Here is a 25,674-nt window from a genome sequence, read left to right as displayed (position 1 = left end):
TGGCACATGCCTGTAATCCCAGCTACTCAGGAGGCTGAGGCAGGAGGATTGCTTGAACCTGGAAGATGGAAGTTGCAGTGAGCCAAGATCACACCACCGTACTCCAGCCTGGGCAACAGAGTGAGCCTCCGTCACAAATAAAATAAAAGAAAAAGATGAGATAATAAAGTCAGCAGCCACAGCCATCCCACCCTGGTCAGGTGGGCAGTGGTCCGTGGAAGATCACCCCTGCAGGGAAGTGTCGGGATCAGTTAGCTCTGCTACAGGGAGCAGGCTGGGAAATGCAAGGGAATGTGGACAGTCACCAGGACCTCTAGGAGATGCAGAAAAACATGGGACATGCGGCAGAGCGTTAGCAATTGTGCCGAAAAGAGGGGTGGGCTGAGGGCACAGGGGTCAACCACACAGGCAGCACTGGGACAGGACACCCCTCACAAGAGTCTCCACAGCACCCTACATGTACTAATGATGTACCGTGGCATGGTGTGGCATGCTACGTGATGACAAAACCCACATTCAGATGGGGTGGATGGAAATGAGGGCAGAGCTGGCTCTACCTTTGGGAGGAAAGAGGAGAGGTCTGCAGACCAAGGATGGGCTCATGAGAAGGGCCGGGTGGTGGATGATGGGTGGCAGATGACAGGGTGTTGGGTGACAGGGTGGCAGGTGACAGGTGACAGGGTGGCAGGTGATGGGTGACAGGTGACAGCGTGGCAGGTGACGGGTGACAGGTGACAGGAATATGGGTGACAGGGTGATTTATACCTGTATTGTGCTGCCTAGACCCTCAGACCCCTGCTAGCACCTGCTGACCTTGGTCACAGTTGGGCAAATGACAACTCAGGCTCTGGGCATCCTCTCCCGTCTGCCCTGATGTTCATCACTGCTGCCCAGGAATAACCCCTGCGGGGAGGAGGGGAGGCAGGCAGTAGCTCCCACCGTCCCCCTCCCCAACCCCAGTGAGCTCAAGCTCAGGTGAAAAGACTCCATGGGTGCTGGCCCCCATGAAGAGAGCTGTGCAGAGCCAACACAGTGGGACACAAGGCCCTGCAACCTACCACAACCCAGACACTTCTTTCCTTCTTTTTTTTTTTTTTTTTGAGAGAGTGTCTCACTCTGTTCCCCAGGCTGGAGTCCAGTGGCGTGATTTTGGCTCATGGCAACATCTGACTGCAGGGTTCAAGCAATTCTCCTGCCTCAGCCTCCCAGGTAGCTGGGATTACAGGCATATACCACCACACTCAGCTAATTTTTTGGTTTTTTAGTAAAGACTTTTTCACTGTTAGGCAGGCTGATCTCAAGCTCCTGGCCTCAAGGGATCCGCCTGCCTTGGCCTCCCAAAGTGCTGGGATTGCAGGCGTGAGCCACCATATCCAGCCCAAAACAGGGCCACCTCTACCATTAGAGACAGGCCCCACTCTCCACTCTGCCCCTCATTTGTCATCTCGGTCTATTTCTTTGTTCAAAGGAAGCAAAAGAGCAATCAGGCCCAGGCAATGGACCAGAAGGCTGAATTCTCCCTGAAGGCAAAGAGCAGTTCCCACTGAGAGCTTTTATGCTCAAATCTGCGTGGATCTTTCTCTCATGTCCTGGAGAAGGAGGGGCTGGTCTGTTTTAAAAGGCAGGGCTCAGACCCAGCAATAACTCAAAGCATCTCTGAAAAGCATCTGGTGCAGGGAATGCCCCTCGCCGTTTCCACATCTCAGGTCAGGTGCCTGTGTGGCACCACAGGAGGGAAATGAACGAGCCAGCCGGGACACAGAAGACACTGCCCAGCTGTGGAGGGACGTGGCAGAGCGAAGGGCGGACGGAGACACGGGGCTGCCTGGGACAAGTACATGTCAGAAGTGAACTGCCTGACACGTGAAGATATTCAAAGGTCAGTTTTACTCAAAACAAACCACACTGCAGGGGAAATGCTGCCCTGCCATGGGCAACAGCAGCCCCAACCCTAGGGCAGCCGCCCCAGCGGGTGTGAGCATCCCACTGAGAAGGGAAGTCCGGCGCCAGCCGGGGAAAAAGCCGACAAGTCAGTGAGGCCGATGCTCCTCCCAGCTTGGGGTCCTCATTCTGGCTTCCCCGATCAGAGCAGCCCTGTCAGATCCACACAAGCACAGAGTGTGGCCCTACCCACTGCTCATCATGAGGCCAACAAGCTTCCAGAGCCTGCGGAGCCTGGCTTCAAAAACCCATCCAGCATACCCGACCCTCACATGGGCTCACCTCCCTCAGGTAACTCCGGATCCGGCTCTCACAGCTGTATCTCAGATAGCCAGACTTACTCTGAAATCGAGACTCCAAGCCTGCAAGGAAAATGAGAAGACCCCCAAGCCCATGGGGAGGCCAGGGGTTTCCCGGTCTATGTCCTGCCCAGCTCAGGTGCCAAGCAGCACTGCAAGTATCTTTTCATCTTTTCTTCCTTTTTTTTTTCTTTTTTTGAAACAGGGTCTGGCTCTAGCCTCCAGGCTGGAGAACAGTGGCATGAACACAGCTCACTATAGCCTTGACCTCCTGGACTCAAGGAATCCTCCAGCCTTAGACTCCCAAGTGGCTGGGACTACAGGCACGCACCACCACACCTGACTGATAATTTATTTTTTGTAGAGATGAGGTCTCACTTTGTCACCTAGGCTGGTCTTGAACTCCAGGGCTCAAGCTGTCTTCCCACCCTGGCCTCACAAAGTGCTGGGATGACAAGCATGAGCAGCCACACCCGGCCAGACGGCACCACCTTGAGAATTATTCTGATAGTGACACGCACAGTGTCCTTGTTTGGTTTTTGTGTTAGAAGCACCTGAAATACCACCAAGGAGCTTCTGCCTGGCCCTCAAGCCCTCCTTTCCTGAAAGGGCTACAGTCTTTCAGCATCGCCTCAGATGGACCTACAAGGCCAGGCCAGAAGGTAGAAGCAACCCGGTGTCAGTGAATACAAGGCCAGGGCAGAAGGTAGAAGCAACCAGTGTCAGTGAATAGAGTGTGGCATGTACATGCAGTGGAGTGAATAGAGCATGGCATGTACATGCAGTGGAGTGAGTAGAGTGTGGTGTGTCCATGCAGTGGAGTGAATAGAGCATGGCGTGTACATGCCGTGGAGTGAATAGACAGTGTGGCATGTACATGCAGTGGAGTGAACAGTGTGGTGTGTACATGCAGTGGAGTGAGTAGAGCGTGGCGTGTCCATGCAGTGGAGTGAATAGAGCATGGCATGTACATGCAGTGGAGTGAATAGACCGTGGCGTGTACATGCAATGGAGTGAATAGAGCGTGGCGTGTACACGCAGTGGAGTGAATAGACAGTGTGGTGTGTACATGCAGTGGAGTGGATAGAGCATGGCACGTACATGCCATGGAGTGAATAGAGCGTGGCATGTACATGCAGTGGAGTAGATAGAGCGTGGCACGTACATGCCATGGAGTGAATAGAGCATGGCGTGTACATGCAGTGGAGTGAATAGAGCGTGGCATGTACATGCAGTGGAGTGCATAGAGCGTAGTGTGTACATGCAGTGGAGTAAATAGAGCATGGCATGTACATGCAGTGGAGTGAATAGAGCGTGGTGTGTACATGCAGTCAAGTGAAAAGACAGAGCGTGGCAGGTACATGCAGTAAAGTGAATAGTCAGAGTGTGGTGTGTACATGCAGTGGAGTGAATAGACAGAGTGTGGTGTGTATATGCAGTGGAGTGAGTGAACAGACGGTGTGGTGTGTGCATGCAGTGAAGTGAATAGACGGTGTGGTGTGTGCATGCAGTGGAGTGAATAGACGGTAGATGGTGTGGTGTGTGCATGCAGTGGAATGAATAGACAGAGTGGTATGTACATGCAGTGGAGTGAATAGACAGAGTGTGGTGTGTACATGCAGTGGAGTGAATAGACAGAGTGTGGTGTGTACATGCAGTGGAGTGAATAGACGGTGTATTGTGTGCATGCAGTGGAGTGAATAGACAGTAGACGATGTGGTGTGTGCATGCAGTGGAGTGAATAGACAGTGTGGTGTATGCATGCAGTGGAATGAATAGACAGAGTGTGGTGTGTACATGCAGTGGAGTGAATAGACAGTGTGGTGTGTACATGCAGTGGAGTGAATAGACGGTGTATTGTGTGCATGCAGTGGAGTGAATAGACAGAGTGTGGTGTGTACATGCAGTGGAGTGAATAGACAGAGTGTGGTGTGTACATGCAGTGGAGTGAATAGACGGTGTATTGTGTGCATGCAGTGGAGTGAATAGACAGTAGACGATGTGGGGTGTGCATGCAGTGGAGTGAATAGACAGTGTGGTGTGTGCATGCAGTGGAATGAATAGACAGAGTGTGGTGTGTACATGCAGTGGAGTGAATAGACAGAGTGTGGTGTGTACATGCAGTGGAGTGAATAGACAGTGTGGTGTGTACATGCAGTGGAGTGAATAGACAATGTGGTGTATACATGCCATGGAGTGACATTCAGCCTGCAAAAGAAGGAAATTCTGATATATGCTATGATATGAATGAACCTTGAGGACACTGTGCTGAGTGAAATAAGCCAGTCACAAAAGGGCAAATACTGTGTGATTCCAGTCATATGAGTCATCAAGAGTCATTAAATCAGAGACACAGAAACTGGAACGAGGGTAGGGGGAAGGGGGAGTGAGTGTAATGGGGACAGAGGTTCAGCTTTGCAAGGTGGAAGGAGTTCTGGAGAGGACGGTAGTGGTGGCTGCACACAATGTGACTGTACCTAATGCGAATGCCCTGTGCACTAAAAAATGGTTGAGATGCTAAATTTTATGTCATGTTTATCTTACCACAATTTGTAAAATAATAATAGGCCAGGTGCAGTGGCTCACACCTGGCAGCAAATCCCAGCAATATCCCAGCACTTTGTGAGGCTGAGGCACACGGATCACCTGAGGTCGGGAATTCGAGACCAACCTGGCCAACATGGCAAAACCTCATCTCTACTAAAAATACAAAATTAGCTGGATGTGGTGGCAGGCACCTGTAATACCAGCTACTCAGGAGGCTGAGGAGGGAGAATCACTTGAACCTGGGAGGCAGAGGTTGCAGTGAGCCAAGATCATGCCACTACACTCCAGCCTAGGCAACAGAGTGAGACTCCATCTCAAAAAAATAAAAATAATAAAAAGTCCCTTGGCCATGTGTGATGGCTCATGCCTGTAATCCCAGCACTTTGGGAGGCCGAGGTGGGTGGATCACGAGGTCAGGAGATTGAGACCATCCTGGCCAACATGGTGAAACCCCATCTCTACTAAAAATACAAAAATTAGCTGGGTGTGGTAGCACATGCCCATAGTCCCAGGTATTCGGGAGGCTGAGGCAGAAGAATTGCTTGAACCCAGGAGGCGAGATGGAGGTTGCAGTGAGCTGAGATCACACTACCACACTCCAGCCTGGCGACAGAGCAAGACTCCATCTCAAAAAGTCTCATCCGAGGGCTACCCAGACTCTGGCCCCCATGTGAGGGGTGGGGGTGCCTTTCCCACGAGGCCAGGAAATGAGCACATTTTGTTCTGGCAAGGAAATGAGCACATTTTGTTCTGGCCGGGAAATGAGCACATTTTGTTCTGAGTCCCCCACCTCAACCACAGGGTTACAGGCCAGCCCTTCATTGGGGGCTTTTTGGACCCCAACTTCTCCTGGCACCACAGGCTCCAAAGAAGCCCCTCCCCTGCCAGCAGCAGCATCCACGCACCTTCAAACCACGGCGGGTCCTCAACCCGGGTCTCGGCCGCAATGTTCTGGGTGGCGTTGTGTAGGAGGTCAGCCAGTAGCCTCTGCCTCTGCGGGGCCCGCTCATCACACAGCAGCTGCTGGGCGGCCTGGATGAGGCCCGTGTGTGGCTCGTGAAACGCACTGAGGAAGCGCCTGATGTCACTCACATCTGCCACCAAAGGGACAAACAGAAAGGTGCCAGTCCAGCAGAAGACACATCCTGCCCTGGTCACAAGAATAGCCTCCGACTCCATCTTCCCCATCACTCAGGGCCTGGAAATCACCAGGACTCAGACTCAAGGTGTCCCGGGCCTTTGTCCTTGCCCTGACACCAACAGCTGGGGACCACACATCAGGGTGGCATGAGGACAGGGAGGAAGGGGCGGGTTGTGCTTCAGAAGACAGATGAAAGCGCACCAAGAGACGGCTGCTTCCCCATTTGGCCTCTCCTCTCAACCACACTGTCCCTCCTTCAGCCCTTCCTGGAGACCTTGCTTTCAGACCTTTTCCTGCTCTCTCCTGGAGCCTTTTCAGAACTCCCTGAAGCAGACTGCTCTCCAGGAAAGCACTTAATAGAAAGTTAAAACAAAGTCTACCCAGGACCTTCACAAAATGTTAGCAAAGAGAATTCAGTAACATGAGAAAAGAGGTATACACCATGGCTGAGCAGGAATGCAAGGCTAGTTCACACCTCAAAATGAATCAGTCCGATCCAGCATATTAGAAACACCTCGTGATCATATCGGCAGATGCAGAAGAAGACTCACTGTGGAGCGGGGACATGGTGGAATCCTTAGACAACATCAAAAGCACAGCATAAAAGAAAAAATCAGCCGGGCGCGGTGGCTCAAGCCTGTAATCCCAGCACTTTGGGAGGCCAAGGCAGGTGGATCACAAGGTCAAGAGATCAAGACCATCCTGGTCAACATAGTGAAACCCCATCTCTACTAAAAATACAAAAATTTAGCTGGGCATGATGGCGCGTGCCTGTAGTCCCAGCTACTCAGGAGGCTGAGGCAGGAGAATTGCCTGAACCCAGGAGGCAGAGGTTGCTGTGAGCCGAGATCGCGCAGTTGCACTCCATCCAGCCTGGGTAACAACAGCGAAACTCTGTCTCAAAAAAAAGAAAAAGAAAAAATCAACAGACAGAGCTTCCTCAAAATTAAAAACACTTACTCTGCAAAAACAATGCTCTTAAGAGAATGAAAAGATAAGCCACAGGATAAATATTTGCAAACCACATGACAAACCACATGAGTTCTGACAAAGAACTCATGTCCAGGTATTTTGGTAGGGTCGGGGGGTGACTTTCAAAACATAAAAGTTAAAAAAAAAATCCAGTTAGAAAATGGATGATGGACATGAAGAAACACTTCACCAAGGAGACTCTACAGATGGCAAATAAGCATGTAAAAACGTATTTAGGGCTGAGTGTGGTAGCTCACACCTATAATTCCAGCACTTTCTGAGACTGAGGTGGGAGAATCACTTAAGCCTGGGAGTTCAAGACCAACCTAGCAATATAGCAAGACCCCATCTCTAAAAAAATAATAATAATAATTAGCTGTGCATGGTGGTGCACACCTGTAGTCCCAGCTACTGGGGAGGCTGCGGTAGGAGGATTGTTTGAGCCCAGGAGTTCAGGGCTGCAGTGAGCCATGATTGCCACTGCACTCCAACCTGGGCAACAGAGTGAGACCCTGTCTCTATTTTCCTTACTTTAAACAGCTTTATCGAAGTATAATTTCAGCCTGGGCAACAGCTTCTGTTCTAAGCAATTACTTGTTTTTTTTGTTTTGTTTTTGTTTTTGTTTTTGTTTTTTTGAAAAGGAGTTTCGCTCTTTTGCCCAGGCTGGAGTGAAGTGGTGCAATCTTGGCCCACCGCAACCTCTGCCCCCAGGGTTCAAGCAATTCTCCTGCCTCAGCCTCCCAAGTAGCTGGGATTACAGGTGCCTGCCACCACACCAGGCTATTTTCTGTATTTTTATTAGAGACGGGGTTTCACCATGTTGGCCAGGCTGGTCCCAAACTCTTGACCTCAAGTAATCCACCAGCCTCAGTCTCCCAAAGTGCTAGGATTACAGGCATGAGCCACCATGCTCAGCCAATTTTCACCACCTGAGAAAGAAACCTCATACTCTTTCGCTACCAGTCCTCCTCCCTTCTGCCCTGCCCCCAACCCTAAACAACCACTAATCTATTTTCTGTCTCTCTAACATCCCTGCTCTGGATGTTTTCTGTGCATGGAACCTTGCTGTATGTGCTGGCATCTGGACTCCCATGGTTTCATGGCTCAGCCACTCTGTGCCTCGTTCCTCTTCATGGTGAGTGATTCCACTGGATGGATGTGCCACACTCTCTTTATCCATGTGCTCAACATTGGAGACTTGGGTAGTTTCCACTTTTGGCTATTATGAGAAAAGCTACCACTGACGCTCACGTGTGAGTTTTGGTGTGGACATGTTTTCATTTCTTTTGGGTACTTACCTAGGAGTGGAGCTGCTGGTTCATATGGAGACTCTGTGTAACTGAGAAGCTGCCAGACGATTTCCCACAGCAGCTGTGCCATTTTCCCTTCCTACCAGCCGGGCGTGAGGGTTCCAGTTTCTCCACATCCTCACCCACAATGGCTGCCATCCCAGTGGGTATGAAGTGGCATCTCACTGTGGTTTTTGTTTGCAGTTTCCTCATGACTGATGATATTGAGCATCTTTTCATGTGCTTACTGACCATCTGAATATCTTCCTTGGAGACATTTCTATTCAGAACCTTTGCCATGTTTAATTGGTTTGTCTTTTTACTATTAAGTTATAAGGATTCTTTGTATATTCTGATGCAAGTCCCTGATCAGATACATGATTGGCAACTATTTTCTCAATTCTGTGGGCTGTCTTTTAGCCTCCTTCATGGTATCCTTTGAAGCACCAAAGTTCCTAAATTTTCTATTTCTGAAACGGAGTCTTATTCTGTCACTCAGCCTGGAGTGCAGTGACATGATCTCGGCTCACTGCAGCCTCTGCCTCCTGGGTTCAAATGATTCTCCTGCCTCAGCCTCCTGTGTAGCTGGAATTACAGGCACCTGCCACACACCCAGCTAATTTTTGTATTTTTAGTAGATAGGGAGTTTCACCATGTTGGCCAGGCTGGTCTGAAACTCCTGACCTCAAGTGATCTGCCCATCTCGGCCTCCCAGAGTGCTGGGATTACAGGCATCGAAGCAGGAGCAGCTGGGAACAAACCTCTCGAACACTGAACTGGGGAAGGAAGTGGCTTTTGATATGGCTGGGAGCTTCGGGGGCAACAGCCTCATTCACCAAGCTCCCCGAGCTGCAGCTTTTCTCCCCTTTTACAGGTTTACAACGCTAAAGGGGAAACTGAGGCAGGACTATGTCATTGTCCATTTGCTGGACATCCGACCTTACAATCTTTTGGCTTCATTGATTTGCTAATTCATATGCAGCGTGAGCGGCGACCAGCTGGGGAGGGGGCTTACAGAGACAAGATGAAAGCAACAAGCTGTCTGTTGGCAGAGGTGTTTCCAGGAGGGAGCCTGGTCGTGGAGACCTGGGGGCGTGACCCAGTGCCAGGCTCCACCCGGCAGGGATAGCATTCATTTGTTATCCTTCAAGGTTAACCAATAGCAGAGACGCTGGGAACTAAAGAGGGAGTCATTTCCCAGCTCTTTGGTATCTTATTTTGTTTTTTTCTTCACCCTCCCTCCCATCTGGAAGCGGGGGATGGAGGAGGTGAAATAGACGGAGGAGGTGGTGAGGGGGGTCTCCTCTCTTAGCATGAGCCACCATGCCCAGCCCAAAGTTCTTAATTTTGATGAAGTCCAATTTACCTGTTTTATCTTCTGCTGCTCATGTTTTGGTGTCAAATCTAAGAATCCTTTGCCCAATCCAAGGTGATGAGGACTTACCCCTATGTTTTCTTCTAAGGGTTTTATATTTTTAACTTTCACATTTAGGTCTTTAAGTTAATTTTTGTATAAGGTACCAGGTAAGGGTCCGGCTTCATTCTTTCATATGTGAATATCCAGTTGTCCCAGTAAGATTTGCTGAAGACAGTATTCTTTCCCCCACACTAAAAGGTCCTGGCATCCTGACCACAGATACATAGATCTCTGAGTGCTCTATTCTATTCCTCTGATATGTATCTGTCCTCATACCAGTGCCAGTCTTCACTACTGTGGCTTTGTAGTAAGTTTTGAAATCAGGATATATGGGCCCTCAGACCCATATATCCTGATTTACGGTTGTTTTAGCTATTCCGGGTCTCTTGGGATTCCACATGAACTGTGGATTAGAATCAGCATGTCAATTGCTACAATGAAACCAGCTGAAATTTTCACAGGGATTGTGCTGAATTTGTAGGTCAATGTGGGGAGTTCCACCACCTTAACAACGTTCACTTTTCCAATCCGTGAACATGGGATGTTAATCCATTTATTCAAGTCTGTCATTTCTTTCAACAACATTTTGCAGTTGTCAGAATATAAGTATTACAATTTTTCATTACACTTATCCTCAGTATTTTATTATTTTTGATGCTAATGTGAACGGGATTATTTTGTTTCATTTTCAGATTGCCCATTGTAAGTATATACCTATATTCGTCTATGGACCTTGTATCCTTCTGCCTTGCTAAACTTGAGGATTAGTTCTAATCATTTTTTAGCAGATTCCTTAGGGTTTTCTATATGTAGGTTCATGTGATCTGCAAACAGAGACAGCTTCACTGTTTCCTTTCCAGCCTGGATGCCTTTTGCTTTTTTCACCGAAATGTCCTGTCTAGACCCTGCAGTGCCACACTAAACAGAACCGGCAAGAGTGGACATCCTTGTCTCCAGAAACTAAACACACACCACACAATGCAGTACTGCACTCCTGGGCATTTTACCCAGAGGAATGAAAACCTGCATCCCACCAAAACCTGCAAAGATGGCCAGGTGCGGTGGCTCACACCTGCAAAGATGGCCAGGTGCGGTGGCTCACACCTGCAAAGATGGCCAGGTGCAGTGCCTCACACCTATAATCCCAAAACACAGGGAGGCCAAAGTGGGTAGGTCACTTGAGCTTAGGAGTTCAAGACCAGCCTAGGCAACATAAAGCCCTATTTCTAGAGAAAATACAAAAATTATCCCGGCATGGTGGTGCGCCCCTGTAGTCCCAGCTACTCAGGAGCTGAGGCAGAGGATGACCTGAGCCCAGCTGCAGTGAGATATGACTGCACCACTGCACTCCAGCCTGGGTGACAGTGAGACCCTCCCTCAAAAGAAAAAAAGAAAGAGAAAAGGAAAACCTGAACATAATTGGCCATTGCAGCTTTATTTGTAATAGTCAAAAACTGGAAACAAACAAAATATCCTTCCACAGGTGAATGGTTGAACAAACTATGGTAAAAACAAACCATGGAATACTATTCAGCAATGAAAAGGAACAGAGTTTGCACACACCCAACTCAGACGCATCTCAGGAGCCTCATGTGGAGTAAAAAAGGCCCATCTCAAAAGGTCACATACTGTATGATTCCACTTACCTACTATTCTTTAAATGACAAAATTATATACATGGAGAACATATCAGCAGGTGCTACAGGCTAGGGATTGGTGGTGGCCAGGGGCAGGCAGGACTATAAAGGGGAGAACCTTGAGTGACAGATGGAGAGGTCTCTACCTTGACCCTGATGCTGGTCACAGGTGTCTACATAGGGAGAAATGACAGAAGAACAGACACATTGCAATAGTGTCTGTGTGCCCATTTTGATGTTGTACCATGGTTGTATCTGACGTCGCCTTTGAGGGAAAGGGTGGAGGTACATGGGACCTTCCTATCTGTGCAACTTCCTGGGAATCTATCATAATTTCTAAATAAACAATCTAGTCCAGGCACAGTGGCTCACACCTGTAATCCCAGCATTTTAGGAGGCCGAGGCAGGAGGACAGCTTGAGCCCAGGAGTGTGAGACTATCCTGGGCAACATGGCGAAACCCCATCTTTACAAAAAACACAAAACAATTAGCCAGGCATGGTAGAGAATGCCTGTGGTTCTAGTTACTTGGGAGGCTGAGGAGAGAGGATAGCTTGAAACACGGAGGTTGAGGGTGCAGTGAGCCATGTTTCTGCTACTGCGCTCCAGCCTGGGCAACGAAGTCTCAAAATATAAATAAAATTAAAATTTTTTGGCCAGGCACAGTGGCTCATGCCTGTAATCCCAGCACTTTGGGAAGCCAAGGCAGGAGGACTGCTTGAGCTCAGGAGTTTGAGACCAGCCTGGGCAATAGAGCGAGACCCCGTCTCAATGTTTTTAAAAAAGAAAACAAAATTTGTTCAAGTCTAACAAATTTCGAGGAGGAGGACTAGTGGTCTCAGGGAAGAGACGGGGATAAAGCACCAGAGAGAGGAGAGACAGAGAGACAGAGACAGACAGAGGAGAGAGACAGGGACTGGGAGGGACAGAGAGCCACGTGTTCTGCTCTCTTGCAACTATGCCTGGAAATGGGAAAGAAAGGAAACGTCCAAAGGCGAGGAATATCCTGAGCACACCTCTGCCCAGCCCCGCCCCCGAAGGGGCCACCCCAGGGGCCATCACAGTGATACATGTTCTGGCTGCATCCTCTGGGAGCACAAGGCCCAGTGGAGAAAGGGTGCTTGCAACCTTGGCACACGCCAGAGGCGCCACCCCTCAGTGCTGACAACTGAGCCCCCAGCACTGCAGCCAGGGTCGTGGCCACATGGACGCTCCTCCTGGACTTCTCTCTTTCTGCCCTTTAGGCCAAGGAGGCAGAGCTCCATCCCTCAGAACCCACGCCCTTCCTGGGCACCAGAAGTGTCTCCTGAAGCCTCACCCCTTTGCACAACACGGGCCGACCCTCCCAGGCAAGGGCACATGATGGCGTCTCCCCCCACCATGCCCAAAAGTTCTCCTTTACAGAGGCCAACAAGCACAGACCTTGGCATTCAGCTGCTTCTGAAAGGCAGGACTTTGTGCCCTGAGGCTTCAGTACAGATTCCCCTAAAGAGCCACCTCTCAAATCAATTGCCCCTGAGCATGAGCTCTGAGGACAGCATCTCCTCAGAAATGCAAATGCCTACCGGGAACAACATGAGCATCCCATGGACCACCACCCTGTCCTTCCAGAAGGGCCTCAGCCCAGCAGAACAGAACAGCATCTCTTCCTGGCTCCACCTTCCCCACCAAACTGTGCAGGCCCCATCCCCAAAGCCCTCCCTCTGCTCTTGGGAATTGCTAGGACACCTCAAATGAACACAAATAAAATTAAAAGATTTTTTGTGTTTGTGAGACGGAGTCTTGCTCTGTCGCCAGGCTGGAGTTTAGTGGCACGATCTCGGCTCACTGCAACCTCCAACTCCCAGGTTCAAGGGATTCTCCCGCCTTAGCCTTCCGAGTAGCTGGGACTACAGGTGCACACGACCACACCCGGCTAATTTTTATATTTTTAATAGAGACGGGGTTTCACCATGTTGGCCGGGATGGTCTCGATTTCTTAACCTCATGATCCACCCGCCTCAGCCTCCCAAAGTGCTAAGATTACAGGAGAAAGCCACCATGCTTGGCCAATTAAAAGATTTTTTTTAAGAAAAAGACAACCAACTGAGCAACTGGGTGCATGAACGAGAAGACTGAGGACTCTGCCATCTAAGTGACACTGATCAGCTCTGACTCCAGAGGGCTTCCTCCTTGAGACCTGAGAGTTCATAGTAAGGGTGACCCTTTGCCACCCCAACAGGCACCCCAGGGCCAAGCCCCCAGGACCCCCGAGAGTGCCAGCTTCCCGCCCACCTCCAAGGTCCTTGCCACTCACAGCCCTGCCAGGCCTGGCCCGAGGTAAGCAGCACCAGCTCGGTGTCATCGGGGATGCTGGGGAAGTAGTCCTCGGTCAGCTCCGTGCCATCCTCGTACAGGCACAGCCAGGAGCCGCGCTCAGGTAGCTGCAGGGGCGGGAGAGGCGACAGGAGGAGGAAGGGTCTCAAGACAAGGGCTTTCAACTGCAGGCCTCACAAATGTCCAAAATGAGCTGTGTTGCTGTTTTGTTTTGTTTTTTCATTGTATTTTAGGTTCTACAAGCTGTGTTTAAGAAGCAGGCTCAGGCTGCCTCCTGTATATGCCACAGTGCGTCAACGCCCAGGCAAGGATGAGGGATCAGGAGCAAGAGCGCCTGACTGCAGGCCTTTCTAAAACAGGAAGAGTCAGGAAAAGCATACAGCAGGTGGCAGCCGCTTGATCTGCAGGATTCACCTTTTTAAAATGAGCTCCTGAGGGCACTTCAAATACAGCCTGTCTCTGTCAGCGCCGCCTCCCTGCTTCCAGGAGCTGGCATCACCACCCCCAGCGCACAGCCGTCATGAAACCCAGTCTGTACTAAAAATACAAAAATTAGCTGGGCCTAGTGGCACATGCCTGTAGTCCCAACTACTGGTCAGTTTTAGGCATTTTATGGCAACTCCCACCCATGCCAGGCCTGGCATGCACACCTGGTAACCCTCGTACTGGTCTAAAAAAGTACACCAATCTAAAATAAGGTGACGATTGCAATCCCCAGCTGCGAGGGCCGGAAGGGCCTGCAGAGCCCACCTAGCCGAGCCTTTCACTTTACGCAAAGGGAAGCCGAGGCAGGGAAAGGCAGAGCGGCCGCGACCCCGCGGGCCAACACCTGGCACTCAGCCCGTGTCTTCTGGCTCCGCATGCAGGGCTGTGCTGACCCAAAGGTGGGAAGAGGAAAGGAGTAATCCGGATCGCTTCCCAACCCGCCTGCGCTCCGAAGCCACGATCGGGAATCCCGGGCTCCAGGGGCCCTGGTGCACAGCGGCTGAGACGAACGAAAACCACCTTCCCCGGGTGCCGCCTGCACCCTCCGCTTTGGAAGAGGAAAAGCGGCACCTCCTATTCTCCCCACCGCCTCCCCGGCGGGCACCTGGAAGCGGAGGCAGCCCTTCTGCAGCACTTCCCGGCAGCTCCTGCCCGCCACGCCGAACTTCCTCGGGCTGCGCAGGGCCCGCAGCTTCACGGTCTTGGGCTTCTGGAGCATTGCAGATGTCCTCCAGGCCGCTGGGCCCCGCAGGTGGCGGCACCCGCCGGCCGGCTGCTCAGGCGCGTCCTCGCCCCGGCCGCAGGGGTCTGCACCAGGTGGGTTCTGCAAAGCTGGCACTGGCCGGGCGCCGATCCAGGAAACTACATTACCCAGAAGGCCTGGGAAAAGTGATGCCCTACGTGGTCCTGTGAGCTTGCGTCACCCCGCGGAAACTACACTACCCAGAAGGCTCGGGAAAGCAAAGGCGCGACATCGCCTTGCGCCCAGGTGCCCTGGCCCCGGAAACTACCTGAGCTGGAGGGCACGAGAAAGAGAGGATTCCCTTGTGCGCAGGCGCGGCCAAGGCGGGGCGGGGTCGCGCACGCGCGGAGGCCCCGGCCCAGGGCTGGGCTTGGTTGTCATGAGAGCGGTGGCTGCGGCCGGGGCGATGGACAGAAGCGGCCGGGGCTGCTCCTCCCCTACCACCGCCGCGGCAGATTGGGGTGCAAGCCAGCCTGGGGCGGCGGAGGGGGCGCCGCCTGAGTTCCACCGGAGAGAGCGGCGGATGCCGAGGTGGTCCGCGAGTACCGGGACCCGCCCGCCTTTGGGGCTCGGGCGCTGAGGCACGGCCTGGCCGCCTCCCCGGGCCGCTCCGCAGGTCCGACGCGGCCGCCCTCTCAGTCGGGGCCGCGGCAGCGCCTGTTGGGGCCGTCCACTCTGAGCAGGTACCTTCCCGGGCCGGGGCCGGACGTGGGGGCGGGGCGCGGCGCGGTCCCCACCTGGGAGCCGGGTACGAAACCTGGGCGCGGTGCCAGCCCGGACCGTGTGGGCTTAGGCTCCGGCCTTGCTGTCGCCAAAGAGCCAGCGCGGCCCCGGCGTGCCAGATGCTGGGGAGCTCAGCCCGGGTGCTGGGAGCGCCTGTCCCGCCGGCCCGTCTAGCCAGGATTTTATTTTCATGCCCGGCTTTTCCTGTTCTGGGTGCATAGCACATAGCGGGCCAGTTTCAGATGCGTTCTCCTGAGCAAAAGTTTGAAGAAGGATGCTCTGCCGCTATAGAGATTAAAGTTTGATGGTTTTGTGTTTTCGTTTTGCCCACTCAAGTTTTAGATTTGTCTGAAGCCCTTTCAGCCGCTAAGATTGCTTGACCAGAAGTCACTATTTGTGTAACACTTAAGTCTTTGAGACAGAGTCTCACTCTGTTGCCCAGGCTGGAGTGCAGCTCACTGCAACCTCCGCCTCCTGGGTTCAAGCGATTCTCCTGCCTCAGCCTCCCGAGTAGCTGGGATTATAGGTGTCCACCACGCCCAGCTAATTTTTGTATTTTTAGTAGAGGCTGGGTTTTGCCCTGTTGGCCATGCTGGTCTCGAACTTTTGACCTCAAGTAATCTGCCCGCCTCAGCCTCCCAAACTGCTGGGATTACAGGGGTGAACCACCCCACCCGGTCACACTTAAGTCTTCCTTTAAAAAAGATCTGGTTGGGCACGGTGGCTCACGCCTGTATTCCCAGCAGTTTGGGAGGTGGGTGGATCACAAATTCAGGAGATCGAGACCAGCCTGGCTAACAGTGAAACCCTGTCTCTACTAAAAATACAAAAAATTAGCTGAGGTGGTGGAGCACGCCTGTAGTCCCAGCTACTCGGGAGGTTGAGGCAGGAGAATCACTTGAACCTGGGAGGCAGAGGGTGCAGTAAGCCGATCGCACCACTGCAAATCGCACCACTGCGCTCCTGCCTGGCGACAGAGCGAAACTGCATCTCAAAAAAAAAAAGAAAAAGAAAAAGAAAATCGGAAACAAGTTTTGTTTTCCAGTCTTGTAACAAAATGGAAGTAGCTACGTCGTAGTGAGGGATGAGGCCACATGGACTCATAGCTGCCTGGGAAGAAACGCACTCTGGCACTTGTGGGGATGCCTATGGCTGTCCTTGGGACAACGGGGTTCCCACGTGACTCTGGGGAGGAAGACCAGCCAATAACGGCGCATTCAACAGAGCTTAGGTTCTTCCTGAATTGTTAATGGTGATTTTTTTAGAGGCTAAAAGTGGCATCCTTCAGGGACATTCCAAGTATTTTATGTAATGCTTGAGGGTTTACACAGAGGGGACCATAGTGTACAGCTGGAGGGTGTTTGGAGGGGTGCAAGGGTAGACTGAAAAAGGAATCCTTCTCAAATACCAGACTGAGGCAACAGCATTGCCTCCCCAGTACCCACGCATGGCTCTTAGCTGGTTCTTAAATGCCAGTGCTTTGTTTTAGATTTACTGGGGGCAATATGGCATAATGGAAACACCCTTGACTTAGAAGATCTACCTTTATGTCTTAGAGCCATAACAGAGAGTGTTGGTTAGGATCAGAGACTAGCCAGGCTCCTATGGCTCACACCTGTAATCCCAACACTTTAAGACACTAAGGTGGGAGGACCGCTGAAGGCTGGGAGTTCAAGAGCAGCCTGGACAACACAGTGAAACCCCATCCCTACCAAAAAAAAAAAAAAAATTAAGTAGTGTGCCTATAGTCCTAGCTACTCAGGAGGCTGAGACGAGGATCACTTGAGCCCAGGAGTTCAAGGTTACAGTGAGATACGATCACTCCACTGAAGTACAACCTGGGCAACAGAGTGAGACCCTGTATTAAAAAAAAAAAAAATTGGGATCAGGTGCAATGGCTCATGCCTATAATCCCAGCACTTTGGGAGTTCAAGGTAGGTGGATCACTTGAGGTCAGGAGTACAAGACCAGCCTGGCCAACGTGGTGAAGCCCCATCCCTACTAAAAATAGAAAAATTAGCCGGACATGGTGGCATGTGCCTGTAATCCTAGCTACTTGGGAGGCTGAGGCAGGAGAATCGTTTGAACCCAGGAGGCGGAGGTTGCAGTGAGCCAAGATCGCACCAGTGCACTCCAGCCTGGGCAAGAGCATGAGACTCTGTCTCAAAAAAAAAAAATCAGAGTCTGGAACCCAACAGCCTGAGCACAAGAGCTATTTTCAAGGTGGAATAGGGAGTAACAGGCCTTTCTCTTAAAAATGATGCAAGGGAAGGTGGCTCACACCTGTAATCCCAACACTTTGGGAGGCTGAGGCAGGCAGATCACTTGAGACCAGGAATTTGAAACCAGCCTGGCCAACATGGCAAAACCTCGTCTCTACTATAATATATATATATTTTTTAAATGTAGCCAGGCATGGTGGCCCATGCCTGTAATCCCAGCTACTCAGGAGGCTGAACCACAAGAATCACATGAACCCAGTAGACTCGTTGCAGTGAGCCAAGATCCTGCCACTGCACTCCAGCCTGGGTGACAGCAAAACTGTCTCAAAAAGAAAAACAGATGATGAAAGGCGACGGAGGGCTTCAGAGCTGAAGATGTTAACTTTGAGCTTTGATTATTTGGCTGGACTTCAGAATTTATCACAAGAAGTGAGGGTCAGGAGAGTTGGCGCATTAATCCCTAGATGGGGAGCCCACCGGGAGCTCTTGAGTTAGGACATGGATGGAGATGACCAGAGCTGGGCCTGAGGCATGTTCACGCAACAGGAAGTTATGACTTGTCTGAGGGAGGTGCTTGCTGTCTAGAAAACACAGTGGGATCGCAAGGAAGGGTAGGCCTGCTGAGACCTGGCACACCATTGTGTGGGGACTGGGTGAGAGAAGATGCTGTGGCCAAGGGCTCAGAGCCTGAACCACCCAGAAGTGCCAGGTCACGAAGGAGGAGGAGCCATGGACTGTGCGTTCCTGACCTAGGGTGCCTGGAGTGCAGGTCGGGCTGTGCAGCTAACAATGGGTTAAATCACACTCATCCTTTTTAAATTCTTTATTTGTTTGTTGTTTGTTTTTTTGAGAGATGGGTCTCACTCTCTTGCCCAGGCTGGTCTCGAACTCCTGGGCTCAAGCGATCCTCCTACCTCAGCCTCCCAAAGTGCTGGGATTATAGGCATGAGCCACCACACCCAGCCTCATCCTGTTTTGGGAGGCTTTTAAAAAATTATTTTCCGGGTTGGTTTAGTTTAGTTTTTCTTTAATATACAGTAATATCTTGCAGTGAACTTTGTGGAAAAAGTAACTAGGATCTCAATGATGGTTTATCATTCTATTTTAGGGCTTTTATTCATACATTCCAAGAAACATTAGCAATAATGCCGGCCAATAATCAATAGATTGAAGTGGCCCTCTTCAAATTCTCAATGAAAGTAAAAGAAAACTCTAGATCATGCATCAAGCACGTCAAAATACATAAAGTTTTATGTGGGGGTATGTTTATGTGTTACCTCCTATTGAGAATTTCATTTAATAGTGTATCTTATCCCAAATTTCTTTTTTTTTGAGACGGAGTCTTGCTCTGTCATCAGGCTGGAGTGCAGTGCTGCGATCTCAGCTCACTGCAACCTCCGCCTCCCAGGTTCAAGCAATTCCCCTGCCTCTGCCTCCTGAGTAGCTGGGACTACAGGTGTGCACCACCGTGCCCAGCTATTTTTTTTTTTTAATTTAGTAGAGATGGGATTTCACCAGTTGGCAAGGATGGTCTCAATCTCCTGTCCTCATGATCCGCCTGCCTTAGCCTGCCAAAGTGCTGGGGTTACAGGCGTAAGCCACGCGCAGCCCCAGAGAACTTTCTGATGGAGTCTTCTCATCCTGGTTTAGTGAGGAGCCTTTTTTCCACCATGATTTAGACTTAACTCAAATTGGCTTACTTAGGAGGAATTTGACTGGCTTAGTAACTGAAAAGCAACTCAGAGTCCCCGAGCACATCGGCTCAGTGTCCTGAGTCCGTCCCTCAGCCTGACTCTGCCGTACTTTTAGTGTTTCATGTGCCTTTCCGGTTCCTGCCCTTCCTCTGCTCATACATGTTCATTGAGCGGTTACTATGCTGCTCTTACATTGCCTTTTTCCCCTTGTGATTGTATAACTTATTAACATACTGGTCGTATTAGTTTTCTAACTAATACAGAAAGTTTGTGTGTATATTCCAGCCAAAAAATATTTTTGCCATAACAAAATATCATAAACTGGATAGCTTAAAACAACAGGAATTCATTCTGGAGGCAGAAGTCGGAAGGCGGTGTGGGCAGCGCCCACCCTCGCTCTGGAGGCTTTAGGGGAGGATCCTTCATAGCCCCTATGCCTGCTGGCCGGCCTCGGCACTCCTTGGCAGTCCTCGGCAGTCCTCAGCAGTTCTCAGCAGGCCCGGCTTAGAGATGTGTCGCTCCGGTCACTGCCTCTGTCACACGTGACGTTCTCCCTTTGTGTGGCTGCGCCTCTTGCCTCCTTCTTATAAGTCACGTTGGATTGGGCCCACCCTGAGGACCTGGTTTTAACTAGATCACACTTACATAGACGCTGTTTTCAAATAGGGTCACATTCACAGGACCACAGGCAGTACTTGAACCTGTCTTTTTGGGGAATGTAATCCACAATGCTGGTCAAACTTTTTGGACAAATATTTGGGGAAAGGTCAAGATAACTTATATGGTACTTTAAAGAGAATCAGAAGCATTTGTAAGAAGTGTTTAACAACAACCAAAAAAGGCTCTTTTGAAGAGATGGGAAGAGTCTGAAGAGTTAGTGCCTTGTGTGTGTTACCAAGGCATGAACTAACACTTTAAGTGTTCATGTGTTAGTGAATTCCTGCATTTTAAAGAAATCTTTCCTGCTCTTATAAACAGCCGAGGCGTGCAGAATGCCCCACAAGATTGGATTTGTAGTCGTCAGCTCATCTGGACACGAAGACGGCTTCAGTGCCCGGGAGCTCATGATCCACGCACCAACCGTCAGCGGGTGGCGGTCACCGAGGTGAGGGCTGGACAGGGTGGGACTTGGGCTGGGAGGCAGCCTTGGGTCCCTGAGGAGGGCACGGGGCTTCTTTCACTCAAAGCCTCAGATTTTGCTGTAACTCAGATATCAGGACCAAGGATGTCAGCGTGCGTTACAGTGTCGACATCTCTTTCTGTTTAGATTTTTAAAGAAAATGTGTAGACCCTCTTTCCCTTATAACATTCACGCACACTCCCTTAAGAAGGTGTGGGGATGTGGAGACGAAGGAGGAGAAGTGAGGCCCTGTAACTAACCGCATTCCCTGACCACACGCTGGGCCGCACATTCTTGCGCAGAGGTTGTGCATGCAGCTCTGTTCGCTGTCACAGTGGTGCTGCTGTGATGAGAGTGTGTCTAACTGCTTTTATCTGACCCCAAGCTTTAACCAGAAACGTGTCTTTCACAGTTCTCTTAAACAAGCATATACTTTTATTACAATGTTCAGTTGGGCACAGTGGCTCCTGTCCTAGTCCCAGCTACTCAGGAGGCTGAGACAGGAGGATCGCTTGAACCCAGAAGTCCAAGGCTGCTGTGAGCTATGACAGCCCCTGCACTCCAGCCTGAGAGACAGAGTAAGACTCTGTCTCAAAACAAATGTTCATTATATGAGCATTTTGCTTGATTATTTTCCTAAAACACTTGAGTCTTCTTGCCTCTGCTGCTTTTATGTTTACAGCTGAGTGCCTTCATGCACTCCCTTGGTGTCTGCCCTCACCCTAAGTCATGTGATGGAAAGTCTGTCCTCTGTCCCGTCCCGCCTCCTCAGCGATGTGCTCTCCATGACTTGCTTTCACGTCTGACAAGTTACTATTCATTCCTAACTCACGAATGTGTAAATGTGCGTGACATTTTAAGTTCAGTCACATAATTGTGTCTTGCTTTTATTCCGAAGACATGTTGCAGAAAATTGAATGTAAATCTCATTTAAAGTGAAAATGTATGTTCAAACTGTGTACAGTTTTTGGAGTTTTTGAGGAGCTTTTGGAGTTTTGAGGAGTTTTGAAGTTTTTGAGGAGATGAAACAAGTAAGACTCCCCCGTCCCTGCATTTCCCGGAAGTGAGTTCTGAATGAACTGAGAAATGAAGCAAGAGTCAAGCAGAAGCAGGCAGACGGCACCTCTGTCACCCACGGAGCTGGGATTGCCAGCAAGGGAACATCCTGATACTGCCCAGGCCGTGACAGACACACTGTCCATGCAGGCAGCATTAACAGGGTCCAGCCTGTGGCTGGAGGGCAGGAGGAGCACCCCCACAGGGGCAGCCCAGTGCTCCTGCCCTCTCCTCCCAGACTCCCCATGTGAGCTTGCTCCTGCCTCTCCCAGGCAGCAGCATCCCCTCTGCAGAGGTCCTGTACGCTGACTGCAGTTGTTCCATGTTTATGTGGGGACTGAAGGTTCTCAAGTGTACACACAGCTACCCTTCTGGTTCAGCCTATAAAGGTCACACCACTATGGTTCTCTTGTGCACTGACATGGTATTTCTTTAAAGGGCATAACCTATACTTACTTTAGTGATGTACCAAAGAAAAGGATCTGTGTGCCCTTGGTCACCACAGACTCCCACTGGGTTTGGCTCAGGGGTCTCCTGACTTCCGGAGCTCAAGCACGTCGCAGAAAGACAAAGGAGGACAGCCTGAAGCCCAGCCTGCCAATGGCAGGACAGGGGGCTCTGTTACCACACTCATAGAAAATGTAGGACACTCTACATCGGAACTCGGCATATATCGATGCAGTTCCAGGAGAGGCACTTCAGGGGGGTTACAAGAGACCCAGGGAGACCCCCCGCCGTGCCGTTCATGTGACCTCAGAATTCACAGAGCCTAAGCTCTTCCAAGGAAGACATTTTTCCAGGAAAGTATAAAGGTTGCACCAACCGCAGCCTCTGGCCATCCATTTTTTGGTCGTCAAATGATTTTTATTTTTAAAAATCTATATCTGTCCATTTATCTTGAAAGGATAAATATTAGCCTTTTTAGCTGTGTGGTTTCTTTTTATATTCAGCTTGAAAGGTATTTTTGATTCATCTGTAAACTGTTCATCAACTACATTTGAGTAGCTTAATCATAGCCCCTTTTTGGAAGTACAGTCCTACATCCCTCAACGGTGGGGACACATTCTGAGAAATGCACCATCAGTCAGTTTTATGGAACACCTGGAGTGTGCTCAGACCCAGATGCAACAGCCTGCGCCTGCACACCTCAGCTCTGTGGCATGGCCAGTCACTCCTGGGCGGCACACCTGCACAGCACGTGACTGTGCTGAATACGGTAGCAGCTGGGGCACAGGTAGGTATCTATATCTAAACAGGGAAAAGCTAAGTCAGAATACAGTGTTGTCATCCTAGGGGACCACTGTGTCATGCAGTGTGTGACTCTATACAGCTTCAAAGCTTAGCCGGTTGTCTTGGTTTTTTTAAACAGTTTTGGAGTTTTGTTGTGGTGGTGGTAGTGGTTCTTAATAATCAAGGTTTTTAAGTAATAGATTACTATTGCCCTTATGTTCAGTTACTCTCATCACGAATTATAATATACGTGCCCTGCATTTAAAAGCAGTAACTATCTAAAGCAGCACTTTACTGAAATGAAAGACTAAAGAATTTCATTTCAAAAGTTACTCGGTTTTGCAGTTTGTGCCTGCCCCAAATGTGCCTCTCTTGAAGCTTTGTGTTTTTGGAAGCAGTGTGGGGTCTTTGCTGACTGCTGCAATCCTCTAACCAAATCTTAGTTTTTTAATATGTTATGTCACTTTTGGGCCGGGCACAGTGGCTCGCACCTGTAATCCTAGCACTTTGGGAGACTGAGTGGGAAGGATCCCTTGAGCCCAGGAGTTTAAGACTAGCCTGGGCAAAAATTTTTTTCTTGTTTTTTTTGAGACTGAGTCTCACTCTGCCACCAGGCTGGAGTGCAAGCGGGATCTTAGTTCACTGCCAACTCCACCTCACGGGTTCAAGCAATTCTCCTGCCTTAGCCTCCTGGGACTATAGGCGTGCACCACCACACTCAGCTAATTTTTGTATTTTTAGTAGAGATGGGGTTTCACCATGTTGGCCAGGATGGTCTCGATCTCTTGACCTCGTGATCTGCCTGCCTTGGCCTCCCAAAGTGCTGGGATTACAGGCATGAGCCACCACGCCCAGCCGCAAAATTTAAAAAAATAAAAATTATCCAGGTACAGTGGCACATGCCTGTGGTCCCAGTCCATCTGGAGGCTGAGGTAGAAGGATCCCTTGAGCCCAGGAGATCAAAGATGCAGTGAACCATGATCACACCACTGCAGCCTGGGTGATGGAGCGAGACCTTGTCTCAAAAAAAAAAATTATGTCACTTTTGAGCAAAGTTAGACGCTGCAGCGCTGGCCATAGTGTAGGCTTCTCTCCCGAGAGCACTCTGCGTGAATGGTAGGCGTGCCTTCAATGTTGATACCTGGGGTCCTTAAGCATTTGGGTTCCTGTAGAAAATCCTTTGGTTCCATCCTGCCCTCTAGTGCCGCCTTGTAAGATTGATTTATCTTATGTGAAACCTCAGGTTTCACGTCAGACCATTTACTAGCCGCCAAAAGTATGGTTCCTGTAGGGTTGCAGGCAGATCAAGTCAAATTTTAATTCCAAGCTTCAGCTCTGATGCGAAAAACTCGAGAGAATGGGAATGGGTCGCAGGCATCTTTGTACCGTCAGGGCTCCAGACTGTCCAGTTCACAGCGGGGTGTGGTTCATGCCTCTTACCTGCAAGAATGAGATGCTAGGCCCTGGAAACCCTCTGCAGGAATGGTTCAGAAGAAATAAAAACGTGTTTGCTTTCAGATTTTGCCAATTTCCACAAGAAATTGTCCTTCAAATGGTGGAGAGATGTCGAATAAGGAAACTACAGTTACTCGCTCACCAGTATATGATTTCGAGTAAAATTGAGTTCTACATTAGCGAAAGCTTGCCTGAGTATTTTGCACCATATCAAGCAGAGCGGTTTCGAAGACTTGGGTAAGAATGAAGTTTAAAATGTATAATGGCAGCTTTTAGGCTAATTCTACCTGAAAGCTCTTAAAAATGGATTGTCCTGCTGGGCGTGGTGGCTCACACCTATAATCCCAGCACTTTGGGGAGGCCGAGGCGGGTGGATCATGAGGTCAGGAGTTCAAGACCAGCCTAGCAAGATGGTGAAACTCCATCTCTACTAAAAATACAAAAATTAGCTGGGCATGGTAGGATGCGCCTATAACTCCAGCTACTCTGGAGGCTGAGGCAGGAGAATCACTTGAGCCTTGGGGGTGGAGGTTGCAGTGAGCCAAGATTATGCACTCCAGCCTGGGGAACAAAAGTGAAACTCCATCTCAAAAAAAAAAAAAATAGAGTTGTCACTTAACTTTTGGTCTTATATTATGTACTTCTATTTGGTTCAAGAGTACACAATTTCTTAATACTTGCCTCTTACTGAATATGCTTAAAAAGCAGCATTGTAATTTCTGTGAATTCTGCTGTTCAACTCTAGTTTTCAGATGCAGAACTTTTCTTAAGAACGCTATTTAGATGACCAGTCTGGCCAACATGGTGAAACTGAAAATCCAAAAATTAGCCAGGCAAGGTGGCGGTGCCTATAATCCCAGCTGCTCGGGAGGCTGAAGCACATGAATCACTTGAACCTGAGAGGCAGAGGTTGGAGTGAGCCAAGATTGCACCACTGCACTCCAGCCTGGATGGCAGAGCAAGACTCTGTCTCCAAAAAAAAAAAAACAAGAATACTAATTAGATTTGAGTTCTGGGGGGTTTTCCTAGGTTTTTCATTCTAGACTTAGCTTCTATTCAAAACTATTGATCCTACATAGGGTAGTCTAGCTTTAAAAAGTAAAATAATAAAAATAAGTAGGCCAAGCATGGTGGCTCATGCTTGTAATCCCAACACTTTGAAAGGCCAAGGTGGGCAGATCACAAGGTCAGGCTGTTGAGACCATCCTGGCCAACATGGTGAAACCCCATTTCTACTAAAATATAAAACATTAGCAGGGCGTGGTGGCACGTGCCTGCAATCCCAGCTACTCAGAAGGCTGAGGCAAGGGAATCACTTGAACCCAGGAGGCAGAGGTTGCAGTGAGCCGAGATCGCACCACTGCGCTCCAGCCTGGCGGCAGAGCAA

General features: G+C 49.9%; 2 protein-coding genes across 10 annotated transcripts in view; one reads left to right on the top strand and one right to left on the bottom strand.

Moving 5' to 3' along the window:
- The window catches only part of DFFB (DNA fragmentation factor subunit beta), a 30,354-nt gene extending 15,444 nt beyond the window's left edge, over positions 1–14,910 (bottom strand). For 2 of the 6 annotated variants that reach the window (XR_013519748.1, XM_035307483.3), the window contains exons 1-5: positions 14,650–14,910; positions 13,974–14,091; positions 13,518–13,666; positions 5,693–5,881; positions 2,224–2,303 (exon numbers count right to left, since the gene is read on the bottom strand). Coding sequence is in view for 4 of the 6 variants with exons in the window: in XM_035307483.3 (XP_035163374.2) it covers positions 2,224–2,303; positions 5,693–5,881; positions 13,518–13,587 (339 nt within the window). In the remaining 2 variants the exon portion in view is untranslated. Of the gene's footprint in view, positions 1–2,223; positions 2,304–5,692; positions 5,882–13,517; positions 13,667–13,973; positions 14,097–14,649 lie in introns of all 6 variants that reach the window. The other 4 variants (XR_008482562.2, XM_003733328.6, XM_035307484.3 and 1 more) reach the window with 3 other exon arrangements.
- Positions 14,911–15,147: 237 nt separating this feature from the next.
- The window catches only part of CEP104 (centrosomal protein 104), a 45,207-nt gene continuing 34,680 nt past the window's right edge, over positions 15,148–25,674 (top strand). For all 4 annotated transcript variants that reach the window (XM_054258733.2, XM_078330172.1, XM_009000304.5 and 1 more), the window contains exons 1-3: positions 15,148–15,470; positions 20,405–20,531; positions 24,351–24,524. In XM_054258733.2, coding sequence (XP_054114708.2) covers positions 20,419–20,531; positions 24,351–24,524 — 287 coding nt within the window. In that variant the 5' untranslated portion in view covers positions 15,148–15,470; positions 20,405–20,418. The remainder of the gene's footprint in view (positions 15,471–20,404; positions 20,532–24,350; positions 24,525–25,674) is intronic.

The sequence above is a fragment of the Callithrix jacchus genome, chromosome 7, assembly GCF_049354715.1.
Source record: "Callithrix jacchus isolate 240 chromosome 7, calJac240_pri, whole genome shotgun sequence".
Lineage (NCBI taxonomy): Eukaryota > Metazoa > Chordata > Mammalia > Primates > Cebidae > Callithrix > Callithrix jacchus.
This window is presented reverse-complemented; position numbering and strand designations above follow the sequence as displayed.